Genomic DNA, 11771 nt, shown 5'->3' on the forward strand with positions numbered 1-11771 from the left:
TAATCTTTCGTGAATGGGGTGGAAATAAACCCCAAACCTTAAATGTAACTTAAAACAAACCCGACCTTTTGACCCGAAACGACCTGTTTCGCGATGGTTCCGCGATGCGGGTCTCGCGCAACATTTGTTCAGAGTTGAACTCGCGCGTTTTGAGGAAATGGGCATAACTTCTTATTAACTCTCTGGGAGACCTACCGTTTTTTCAAAGATCTACAACTTTCATTGAGGAAGGTGTTTGCATTTGACTGGATGTCATATCGAAAACTTACAAAATAAAAAACTATTAGCCATATTTTCATATCTCCTTGATCCGATCTTTTGGCTTGGTCCTTATATCGTTAGAAAGGTATTTCTACATATTTTATTAAGTGTACTTTCCCAAATTTCAAACCGATCAAGGAGTTATCGTCGCTTATAAATTTTCGCAAAACGTTCAAACCTTTTTTCCGCTAAACAATGCGAGTCTAAACTTAGTTCCAAGATGCAGGGTGTTACAATAGCTACTAAACTTAATTATTAAAAAGTATAGTTATATTCCATAAATATGTAACATAGTAAGTTATGCCAAGTAAAATTTACTAATATGTAACAGAAGAAGTGCAGTGATATTATGCCTTGAATTTAATGTGGAATCCATATATCAAGATATGTAAATTATAACACGTCTCTTTGTTAATGAACTCTTTTGAGGAAATAAATTCTTATTACCTCCTACCTTTTTATACTAATGTTTATGGTGATTAAAATTACAAAATAAAAAATATCAATTTTCTTGTTATGTTTTAAAAGAGGAGGGCAATATTTTACTCTCATAGTTCCTTAAAAACAAATTTTAAACACGTTTGTTCAAAGACAATTTAGCTAGCGTTTAAATTTTGTGAAACTTGAAAAATTAAAAAAATTTGTTTGAAAAATATATATATATATATATATATATATTCCAAGCCAGTTGTAACTTGAATTTTTTTTTTCAAGAACTGATCAAATTCCATGGACAAATAATGTTTTCAAATTCATTTTGAAATGGCCAAACGAGAGCTTATTAGATTCCTGAATAGAATTCCATAGTTATGTAATACCAATAATACCCTTGCAATGTCCGTGTATATAAAATCCAATTTAGGCGCGAACGGCTTATCATTTGGACCCACGCATTTTGTGTGATCTCTCTTGACTCCATGTATGATATATACACACACAAGCAAAGCATAAATTGTTGAATTCATCGCTAAACCGTTTTTTCATTCCTTCCTACACAATTCACCAGGTTTCATAGATTCCTAGTATTATTATTGCTTTTATTTCCTAAGTTAGTATTGTTTTTGCTTTTACTAAGTAGATTAGTAGTATTTTTTTTTGTGTTTACTTAGTAGATTAGTACTGTTTTTGCTTTTACTAAGTAGTTTCCTATTGTTTTTGCTTTTACTACGTAGATTAGTATTTTTTTGCTTTTATTTCGTAGTTTCCCATTGTTTTTGCTTTTAATTTGTAATTTCGTTTTTTTTTTTTGGCTTTTACTTCGTAGATTCCTATTGCTTTTGCTTTTACTTCGTAGATTCATATTGTTTTTGCTTTTACTTCGTAGTTTCGTATTTGTTTTTGCTTTTACTTCGTAGATTTCGTATTTGTTTTTGCTTTTACTTCGTAGTTTCGTATTTGTTTTTGCTTTTACTTCGTAATTTCGTATTGTTTTTGCTTTTACTTCGTAATTTCGTATAGTTTTTTCTTCGTAATTTTGTGTTGTTTTTGCTTTTACTTTGTAGATTAGTATTGTTTTTGCTTTTACTTCGTAATTTCGTATAGTTTTTTCTTCGTGATTTTGTGTTGTTTTTGCTTTTACTTTGTAGATTAGTATTGTTTTTGCTTTTACTTCGTAGATTCATGTTGTTTTTGCTTTTTACTTCGATTCCTTCCGTTAGTGTCGAACTGTGAAGGGTTTAATCGAGGAAATTTTGGTGATTCATTATCCATAACCTGAGCTGTGAATTTATTTCAATTTGTAGTTTTGATGAATTGGTGAAGAGATCGAGTCGTTCTAATTGAGACATTGATTTTAGTGGCATCGTCTACAGATCCTCAAGTTTATGACAATTTTAGTCAGTGATTGGTTTCCGATTCATCAATTTGAGTATGTTTCATGCTAGAATATTAAACTTTATCTACTTTAATAGCTCAGTAGAGAGAGGCGAACACGAGCTATCTATTAAGTACAATATAGATTAGCTTGGGAGAGTAAATTAATTACATATATCATTTGTGCGATGCTCCAATATTTGTTGCATTGCTGAAGTGCATGAATATAGTATGCTTTGATATTTGTTAGATGTAAATTTTATTTTCTCATAGCATTGTTATTGGACCAGTAGATATAACTGGAGAGTTTTTAAAATCGCATTTATCTTATGTTTTTCAATTTATTCACTATTTTCTTGTGCATTCACGAGTTAATCATGTTATTTAGCTTCAGGAATTCGGTAAAATTTGTCAGAAAAGCAATAGCATTTAGAATCTGCTTTTTAATTGGCAGAGAACTTAATTTTTGTATTTATTTTGAGGCCTTAAACAGAACTCTGATAGTAGTTCTGAGATTGGAAAAGAAGAGATATAAGACTCTAAGAAAATATATGTATGTTCTGTTTTTGTATCATTCCTCCTTCAAGTAGTCTCTGAGATATTTGTTTTATTGTTTGTTTAGATATCTAAGCACTTAATTGTCCTATGAATTGAAAATATGCTCATTCTACAAACGCTTCTTTGACTCCTTAAAATATTTCCTAGAGAAGTTTGGTTCCAAATTTTGGCGGTTAATTCAAATATTTTGTGATGGGCAGAGTGAACTTAATGAAGTTTTACATACAATGAGTGTGCTTGAAGATTTACTCGTGTACTTCTTTTTATTCCCTTCTATTTGTGTTCTTCATGAAGCATGTAAGATCTAGAATTGATGTTACTTCTTTTTCATTGTTCTTATTGTGGTTTAGGCAGTTTTACATTTTTCTGTAACGAGTATAGAAGCTTTACAAGAGATGTTGCCGTCTATGTGACTCCTTTGCAAATAATTCAGTGCTTGGTCTGGTCATCCTTGCTAAGAGATGATGCTTTGAGTCGTCCAAAAATTTTGAAAGATCCATTTAAATTTTGACTTGATAACAGTCTTATATCAAACGGTTATTACAAAGATAGTCTGAACTTAAACTGTCAGAGTACTAACTCAGAGCTGTTGTTTGCTTCTACTTTTGTAGTTGTGTAATATTTTCTCTTTCTATTATTACTCCATTACCTGCCTTCTTTATGCCTTTGAGAGCCTTCAGCAGTTACAAATCCAATCTTTCTGTGCAGATGGCACAATCACCAAAGGGAGCATCTTCGACTGCCAAATCAAAAGACAAAAATTCATTACTTGGTGGTATTTACCATTTCTTTTGGGTTCCTACCAGGATTCTAACCTATTTGTTACCATTAGAAACTGAAAAGTGCACTTCTTAAAAATCTGATTTCAACATTAAATACCAACTAGAAGAGATAGCTTCCTTTAACGGTAATGTCATGTAATACCAAATCAGTTCTAATCAAAATTACAAGAGACAATCTAGATGAGATTCACTATGCTGATCCAGTGGTACTTGGTATACAAGAGACATTCAGATAAAAAGCTTTCTGAAAATGAGAATGCCAGGAACAACAGAAATTGGATGACATCCTTCAAAACGGGAATGCTACATTGAAGTATGGCTATTTGCTGGATTATAATGTTCAAATACATTGAAGTATATTTTCCGTAAAAGATAATTATCAATAAGTTTTTGTTTATCCACGTCTTTCTTTATGCATCTTCAGTAGTGCAGTTATTGGACCAGTAGTAATTTGTTAATGTCCTAGTCACTTGGATAATTACTGTTTACATTATGTTGTGACAGATCTGGATATTGGAAATGACTTTCTTAAGTCATTCAAATCAGTGTCTATGGGAGAAGATGATGCAATGGATTTTGACTTTGGACCTATCTCCAAAAATAAGAAAAAGACATTCAACTTTGACAATGAGTAAACCCTGCATAGCCTTGTTGCTATTTCTGATTGCATAATTAATTTAGTTTGCTAAGCTACTGTGTATCAAAATACCCGCATTCATGATTTTCATGTATCTTGTCTATCACCTTTTTTCCTGTACTTGTATCTAAGGTTTCTGTCATTAACTTGCAAGTCCTCTGTCTGCTTCTCTTTTACAGTGTTTCTCTATGTTATAATTTGTAGTATTTTGTACAATTTTCCAGATTTGATTCAGGACAAACTAATGAATGTTGAATAGCGGAGAAATGATATCTTACTTATGTTGACATTGAACTTTTTTCAGGGATATGGATTTCACTCTTGATACTGATTTCGGCAAGATATCGTCCTTCAACATTGACATGTCAGATCTTGATATACCTTCCCCATGTAAAAAGGATCGAAAATCAAAGGAGACATCAAAAGAAGAATCCACTGTTGCTGTCAACAAAAAGAAAGGAGATGGCTTCAATTTTTCATTTGATTTTGAGTATGTACTACCTTTGGTGATCTTTTATTTTCTGCTCTGTATTTGTCTAAGGCATGAATTGTGCTTCCATTCATCAAAACATGACCCAGTAGTTCCATTGTAACTAAGTGAAGTAACCCCTCCTGTGTTTGGTTCAGGTTGGATAGTTTTGGTTTTGGGTCAACTCAGGACAGTAAAGGAAAAGCGAAGAACAATCAAGAAAAGGATTCTTTCAGTTTTGGGTCAACCCAGGAGAGTAGAGAAGAAGCGAAGAACGACCAAGAAAAGGAATGTTCATCTTCTAAGAGAAGTGGTAATGAAGGCTCTGGAAGTTATCTGAATGAAGACATTGGTTCGTTAGAGGACGGGGCAGTTCAGAAACACACTGCATCAGAGGCTGGGATGACTTTAACTATTGATTCTCATATTGACATAGATAAAATTCATGACACCACAAAACATAGTTTACCATCAAACCATACTATGAGCGATAATGAAACTCCAAAATTGCGATCTGCTAGCGATGAAGCAGCACTGGTGAAAGTAAAAAGTTCGTTACAGGAAAAAATATCCACTAGCACTCAAGAAACAGTTTGCCAAGTAGAGGAAGGATCTTCTTTGATATCACAGAGTGAATCAAGGAGGGATACTCCATGTTTACAGGATCATGTTAATTCTGTGGCTGCGGATGCTAGTTTCTTAGGTGTAGGAACAGACGGTAATAAAAAAGTGCTTTTGGACTCTGACACAAACTATGATAAGTCAGTTTTAAAAAGTCCATCTTTGGAGGATGTTGCAACCCCAATGAAGAATGCTAGTGAAAGAAGAAACTTTGAAAATGATAAGCATCTTTTGGAGACCAATAAGGACAGGACTGAGACACATTCCAACAGTATGTCAAATGCTACAGAAGACAATATGCAAGACATGAAAGTCTGTAATGAGACTTCGGAGCATTCTGCATCCTCATTAAACAAGTAGGTCAATGTAGACCCATCTCCCTTCGATTCATTCAGCATTACTATCCATGATGTCTAACTTGGAAACTGCAGAGCTTAGCTTCCGTAGAGAATAATGTAAAATTAAGTATCTGTCATGCATCTTTTGTAACTGTGGTGCACTTGGTTTCTTTGAAATTGTCACAGGGGAATAGTAGCTGAAAATTTGACAGCAGAGAAAAGAAGGGAGACTGGTGTCATTAGGTCAAAGTTTTTTATGCCATCAATTAAGCCTGCACAGATGCAGATGACAACATCATTGACTGAGACAAAAGTTTCTGCATTTAGTAACAAAAGAATTGGCCCCGTACCACAGAGTCGTCCAGATGAAATAATGTAAGCTGATGGTATAAACTAGATAGTCAAATTCTTGTTTACAGTGTATATGATACAATTTAATGCAGATCTCAAGATAACAAAGATGATAAGACTGGGACCGAAGCTGGTTTTCCCCCAGACTCTAGATCTCTACCAATGGTTAACCCTCTTCAGACTGGAAGTCCGGAGGGCCACCAAGTTTTAGGGACTACTATGTAAGTTTTTGGTAACTTACTTTTGTATCATGCTTAATTTTCAAGTTGAGTTTCAAAAAAAAAAGTTTCAAGTTTCAGTTTCCTTTACTAACTTCTGTTGTTGATGATCCATCATCATAATAATAATACTTTAGCAAGGGCTCCCAGTTGGATGGTGCGGAAAACATAAGAACATTGACTGGCAAATCTGGTCCTGAGAAAAGCAAAGCAAGCAGTAAAGATCTTTTTACTATCAGGTCTTGCCCCTCTGATAGATGTTTCCAACCAGATATGCCATTGAATTCACCTTGTAAAATGTTTAACATGCATATAAAACTATTCTCCCCATGCATGGACTACTTTAGCTGATTTTGTTTCTTAGTTTCTTTGGCAGCTATTCTGTTTGGATGCCTGCACTCAAAATATATCACATTTTTATCTGATTTATTTGAATTTATTCTCTTAAGCTAGTCATGTTTGTTGCATACGAAAATCATTTCACCCAAAATGATTAGTTATATAAGAAATTGTTTGACATTCTCAGTAGATGAGAAGTCATCTTATATGTTACGAATGATACTGCCATATTTCTGGGTCATATATACAGCACTCTGATATTGTGCTTGATTCCAGTCAAGTGCCTCTGTTGATCTATGAAAATAAAAATATTTTCTAACCTAAAATCTTTGGCATGTTTTCCTTCAGTTCTCGGGTAAATATTCCTGGCAAAACTCAACAGACAGCTACATCCACCCCACGCAGCGTTGACATTCCAAGGAACATAGCTCCTATTCCAACTGCAAAGAACACTCTCAATGGAGAAAAAACACTGCCTATTAAAGCTGACAGGAGTCTTCTAGAGACATCTAGCCTGAAAATTTCAGCGTATATACTAATTTTCTTTTAAATTCTTCAATGATGCAGATCTTCTCATTTTTCTGTAAGCTATCAGTCAATCACATGCTCCTAATGCAGAAAACTTGGTACAAATCCTGAGATACCTCGGACAATGTTGCAAAGAAATATGAAGTCCTCAAAAACTGTGGACCAGCATGGTGATTTTAAATCTATTTTACACGCCAAAGACAATTCCACAGAGACGCTGAAGCAAATGCCTGTTAACTTGTCTATGAAGAGGAAAATACCAGAGGTCTGGTTTCCTTTTCTCCACCACTTTCTCTTACAAAAAGAGTACCTTTTCTGCGTAGTTACATAACCACTATGGGACATCTTTGACATTTGTGATAGCCAATAACGCAGACAAATTCGGATTTGATGATCCTATTTCCATCAAAGCGTCTTTCGCAATCACCCAATGGAAGCAGGTTTTTCTATAAAATTAGTTTGTGTACAACTTTTCATCAATGCTGAACATAGGCATGATTACTCCTCAAAATTCTACAGGGGCTCCTCTGAAGGAACAGAATGGATATGCGACAAACAGGTGATTGGTAGAGAAGGGACAGACATATATGTTTGACATAGTTTCCCAGGTGTTTCACTACATGGGAATCTAGAAGCATGTCAACATTTAAAATTTTCTAATCATTCTTCATTGATAGTTTCATGACCATGAACATTCTGGAAATGGTAATAAGACCAGCGAATATGAAAATTGTCAGATCTCTTTATGCAATGTTCCTGTAAAGATCAACTTCAAAGATTTAGGAAGCCCTTCTGCGATAGAAGATGACAGTGATGATGACAACATAAAGAAGGCTCAGGCTTTGTCAAAGGATCTTGATGATGTAAGGAGTGCTTCCTGCTACTTTTCGTTCTTCCTCGTTTTCTGCTTTCTGGTGCAGTATCTTTTCAAATATTCTGAAAACTCTTGAAGTAATTCCTGCCACAAATTTTGAAAAAAGATAAATGCTTGTTCAGCCAGTATTTTTCTACTCTAAACAAATAACCAGACAGCATAAACTTAACATTTTAAGTTTCTCTGGGAATTAGAAATGCATGATACCACCTTCCCGTTTTATTTTGGCTACATGAACAAGAAAAACTGCATTCTCTCTCAACTTGGTTTCTGTTGGTAATTTAGATTTTAGACATGCCCTTGTTGGTCCTAGAAATTGTTACAGTAGTTCCTTTTAAGTTTATGTCTTTGGATTTAAATTTTTCTTAAAATCCTTTGCATTGTATCAATCTTAGGCTTAGCTACTGAGTTCCACTTGAGTGAAAACCTTCAGTATGCTTGAAACCAGGGTCTCCTTTTCACTGCAGCTCAGTAGTCCAAGAAGCATCCATAAATTTAACAAAGGAAAAAGAGACACGAGAACTACCAGACATTTTTGCCTTGTTATGTCTGATTTTGTTGGTGGAAGTTAATATATATCTTATGTTGGCGGAACAGAATAGGGTTCCCAAACCAATTGGTTGATGGAATAATTAGTGTCCTAGGCTCCTAGCCTACTCTTTTCTTAATGCTTTCAAGCTGATAACTGAAAGTTCAAAGGTAACAGGGGTGCAAGAATTCTATAGGTATTCAACTTAGCTCCTCGTTCTCTGAGCTAACAAGTATTTGTTCTTTGTTGAGGCCTGGACCTGAGGCATGAAATGGGAGACTGTCATGCTGGCTGATCATAGTTTATTGTATTTGCAGATATGCAACATGCTAAGGAAAAAGCAGGAGGAGGCAAAAGAACTATTAGTTCGAGCTGTTGTGAACAACAATAAGCTGCTGCTGCTTAACCATCCCATTTGTGAAGAGAAGATATCCTTATTACTGAACTACTGTCGCATCACTTCTTTTTCATAATTTTCAATTCTTTAGTTTAAAATAAGCTGTGTGTGCCTTCACCACCTTGAACATACACAGGGTTCAGAAATTCGCTGCTGGGTTGATGACGAGGAATTACCAAATAGGATCACAATAAGACAACATAGAGGTATTTTTCTCCTCTCTATGTGTGTACACACCACTGAAAAGACTTGAGTAAAGATATTAAACACACACATCATACTGCTTTGTTTGTCATCCATGCTTCCAGTTCTGTATATTCCAAATTTCCCAGTGTAAACTGAAAAGACATTCTCTTTGTTTAGTATGCATGACTACTAATGCCATGTAGTTTCAGGCAGAGCTTGCTGCTGCATGTTCTAATGCAATTGCAAAGAATCTATTTTCCTTGCATTCCTCGGGTGAAGAAGCATTGACTACGCAAGCGTAAAAGAAAACATTGCTAACAACAAATTAAAGTGATTTTTGAGCTAGATTACTACCGGAGGCAGATTTCTGGCTGAAGGGGAAATCAAACTTCTACTAAATTTCAAGTATCCCATACAATTCTGGCATTCTAAGAAACTATCCATGTACAGGTGTTGGCAGTTTGCTTATAGCACCTGAAGATATTGCACCTTTTGTTATACTCTTTACACCATGGTCTTGTGCTTCTTTACAGATTCTCCCTCTTGGGCACCTTATAAAGCAGCACCAAATGAGATATTTCTGTCTTCTTTAATTATGACTGTTATTCATATCCAAATATAGGTCGACTGCCCAAGATCTGAAGTATTCTTAATAGTATGAGCTGAAAGTTGAAATTCTATAATGAGTAACGAGTAACAGATTAAACAATTGGGAAAGGAGATAACTGTGTTTTTAGGGCATAAATTTTATGAAATTATTTAAAGTGGAATCGGAGGAAACTCTAGAAATTTTTAAACTATCGAGTATGATTGGCATTATTGAGGAACTTTTCATTAGGTGACCATCTAGTCACATTGTGAAGCTCTAGGTGGGACATATTATTACAGAAATAAGAGGCAACCTAAGGCATGACATTGGATCAGACATTACTAAATCTTGTTGCAGGAGAAAGATGTTTAACAAGAGTAGAGAAGATTATAGAAAAACCTCTTGCAATGAGACTGATGATTAAAAGTTGCTCGTCTGCTCTTAAGGTTGAAAATTGAAAGTATAGCTCCCTAAGGATTCTTTTTCTTTTTGTGTAGATATGGTTATTAAAGATCACGTCTGCCTTCTCAGATTCCCAGGGTTTCCTATAAGCATCAAGGGCCAGTGCTTTGTAACGTAAAATTCTACTGTGTAATTACTCGAGTTATGGATAATAAAGGGAAAACAAAGTAAGGAAATGGAGAACAATACGATGGCCCTAGGCTTGTCGTTGAGTTAGAACCAGTGCGGCACACTGGGTTAAGCAAAAATAAAGCAACTGGTGGAGCCATATCCACTCTGTCACCTCAGTAACCTTAAAGTCATGTCTCCTCTGAGTTGAGGGATTCTATATACCCTTGCATCGGTGAGTGAATTATATGCCAATTCTCACTTGTATTAGAGTCTGATGTCAATCAGATAACTACAACTGGAGGTGCAGTTAAAGCATTCTAAAGTTGGTTTCTCATTGTTAGGTCAGAAAGAGTGGACACAACTGATAGATTAGGTAAACATAATTTTCAATGCCTGGTCTTTTAAGTTAACTGGAGCCATGAGGATTTTGTCCATCGTATCCAGAGGCGGATCTAGGATTTAAATTCTAGGGCTTCAACATCTTAAATTTTTAGCACTAAACCATTATATTTCTAAAGTTATGGGTTCATATCTACTATTTAGTGTAATTTTAGCAAATTTTTACACATAAATTTATAACCCGCATCGAAAGTTTGGGGTTCCCAAGTTATAGTGCTCCATCCGCCTCTGATCGTATCATTGAGCCGATAGGCTGTTTCTGTACACTGAGGCGAATTCAAGGTGAGTTTTGCAAGTTCACAGAACTCCATGTTTTTGCTCAAATTAAATATGCATATGCAAAAACCATTTAGAATGTATATATATAATAAGACAACACTCATTTTGAACCTAGTGACTTTAGATCTTGGATTCACCTATGTGATCATTTAATGTCTTTAGTAACAGCAAGCATGGATACACGTACATGTAGGGATTTCTCAGCTCTATTCCCAGCTTCGCATGAAAAGGACGTGTAGGATTAAGGCAATTGACAGTTCTTCTCTCCCTTTTTTTTTTTCATGATTTTGTTCTCTCTCTCTTGATATGAATATTTATTATGTTCAACCAAGTTCAAGACAAGGAACATTCATAGTACGAGAACGCCTCCCAGTGAGCTATGGAAATATTGGGCAGAAAAGACATACTATAAGAATTGACTTTTGCTTCTTCCATTCTTTGTCGCAAAGGGTTCATTTTTTCCTTAATTATCTAGCTCCTTATTTTTATTTTGAACTGGGATTATAAGCTGCTTGCAAGAGAAACAGGGTTATCAAGAATGTGAATTATATCTACTTTCCTATTTTATTGAAGCATAAATACATAAATTAGTGAACATGCTAATTTCTTGAGCATATTATAGTGAAAGGTTCTAACTGCAATCCTATTGCATTTACATTCCCCAGCTTTGCTGAATCTATGTTAATTGAAAAGGCAATACTCTGCTGATATAGTAATTTAATTTTGGCTGCATTTAAGTGTTGGCATGTAATTAACTTTTCTACTTTCTGGATATGAAATGTTAGAAAAATCAGTCTTTTAAGTTTTGACAAGAAGTTTATTTGATTACTTAATTTGGATAATATGGTACAAAATCTTGAAACTTAGTTCTTATCCTCAACTTTATTGCTCACGTTGAGATGCTGTTTTCATCTTAGTTCCTATTGGCTTTTGCATTTTAGAAAAACTCTTCTTTTTTTTTGCTTGGTCACTGTATGAGTTTCATGTCTATCAGAATGAGCAATAGATTAGGTGGATAACTGCTGATCAAT

At 34.8% G+C, this 11771-nt stretch overlaps 1 protein-coding gene across 6 annotated transcripts; it reads left to right on the forward strand.

Moving 5' to 3' along the window:
- The first annotated feature begins 973 nt into the window (after positions 1-973).
- Positions 974-9475, forward strand: LOC132044498 (uncharacterized protein At4g18490). Of its 6 annotated transcripts, none has more exons than XM_059435010.1 (15): positions 974-1267; positions 3340-3406; positions 3918-4044; positions 4355-4540; positions 4678-5496; positions 5665-5853; positions 5922-6050; positions 6185-6286; positions 6735-6914; positions 7005-7179; positions 7290-7354; positions 7434-7473; positions 7592-7777; positions 8635-8745; positions 8843-9475. In XM_059435010.1, exons 2-15 carry the CDS (start codon positions 3340-3342, stop codon positions 8906-8908), a joined length of 2442 nt encoding a protein of 813 aa, XP_059290993.1. In that variant the 5' UTR covers positions 974-1267; the 3' UTR covers positions 8909-9475. The 6 variants fall into 6 exon arrangements, 2 of the variants coding, with proteins under 2 accessions (XP_059290993.1, XP_059290979.1); XR_009412197.1 differs by having other exon boundaries at positions 975-1267; positions 7278-7354; positions 8635-8920; positions 9104-9475; XR_009412196.1 differs by having other exon boundaries at positions 975-1267; positions 7278-7354; positions 8635-8920; positions 9110-9475.
- Positions 9476-11771: the final 2296 nt, after the last annotated feature.

The sequence above is a fragment of the Lycium ferocissimum genome, chromosome 2 (genome assembly GCF_029784015.1).
Source record: "Lycium ferocissimum isolate CSIRO_LF1 chromosome 2, AGI_CSIRO_Lferr_CH_V1, whole genome shotgun sequence".
Taxonomy (NCBI): domain Eukaryota; kingdom Viridiplantae; phylum Streptophyta; class Magnoliopsida; order Solanales; family Solanaceae; genus Lycium; species Lycium ferocissimum.